The sequence below is a fragment of the Solanum stenotomum genome, chromosome 4, assembly GCF_019186545.1.
Source record: "Solanum stenotomum isolate F172 chromosome 4, ASM1918654v1, whole genome shotgun sequence".
Taxonomy (NCBI): domain Eukaryota; kingdom Viridiplantae; phylum Streptophyta; class Magnoliopsida; order Solanales; family Solanaceae; genus Solanum; species Solanum stenotomum.
In genome coordinates this window covers 23578300-23579046 of record NC_064285.1, presented here as the reverse complement: position 1 = coordinate 23579046, position 747 = coordinate 23578300, and the positions used below count along the sequence as shown (strand labels likewise).

Here is a 747-nt window from a genome sequence, read left to right as displayed (position 1 = left end):
ACTCACAGAGTCTTCTCTATATACAAAATATTCTTTTAGTTTTTTCAAATGGCAAAGAAAAAAAATGACGATGTAACGGCGACGGCGGTGGCTGTACCACCAAACGAGGTGCGGTATAAAGGTGTGAGAATGAGGCCATGGGGGACATATGGAGCTGAGATTACTAACCCCATCAAGAAGGTACGAGTCTGGCTTGATACTTTCAAAACAGAGGAAGAAGCTGCAAGGGCCTTTGATACGACGTCAAGGATGTATCACGGCCCTAAAGCCAAACTTAATTTCCTAACAACAAATGAGGATAACCTTGAAAATGCTAATAATATAGAAACTTATGTCTTCTTCGATGTATCCTTTTTGAGTGTTTTGTTTTTCTACATAGAATTATGATTCGGTGAATTTTTATGGTCCAACTTTTCGAGATTGTAATTTGTCTTTCAGTTTGATCTTAAAGTAGCAAACTCTTATTTATGTTTATTGAATTTTTCCAAATGAATTAATAGTAGATTGATATTGGAATAGTCATATAGTTAACTAGACAAACAACTATTAAAGTCACCACGAAAATAGCGAATTAAATATCTCATAAGATCACTCAATTTTGGAAATTTATCTAGCAAAGTCATTGAGCTTTGTTTTGTTTCAATAAAATCACTTAACTTTGGCTATTGTATCAATAAAATCACTAAACTAAATTTTACATTAAAAAATTTGATATGACATATAAAATATTTGTTTTATGCCATATGA

The 747-nt window shown here is 32.4% G+C and overlaps 1 protein-coding gene across 1 annotated transcript; it reads left to right on the top strand.

Moving 5' to 3' along the window:
• Positions 1 to 48: 48 nt before the first annotated feature.
• Positions 49 to 387, top strand: LOC125861365 (ethylene-responsive transcription factor 4-like). The gene has a single exon (XM_049541283.1). The coding sequence runs from the start codon at positions 49 to 51 to the stop codon at positions 385 to 387; it is 339 nt and encodes a 112-aa protein (XP_049397240.1).
• Positions 388 to 747: the final 360 nt, after the last annotated feature.

Bases quoted from the DNA above. Each gene is read 5' to 3' on its own strand.
- LOC125861365 (XM_049541283.1), top strand. From the start codon at position 49: ATGGCAAAGAAAAAAAATGACGATGTAACGGCGACGGCGGTGGCTGTA.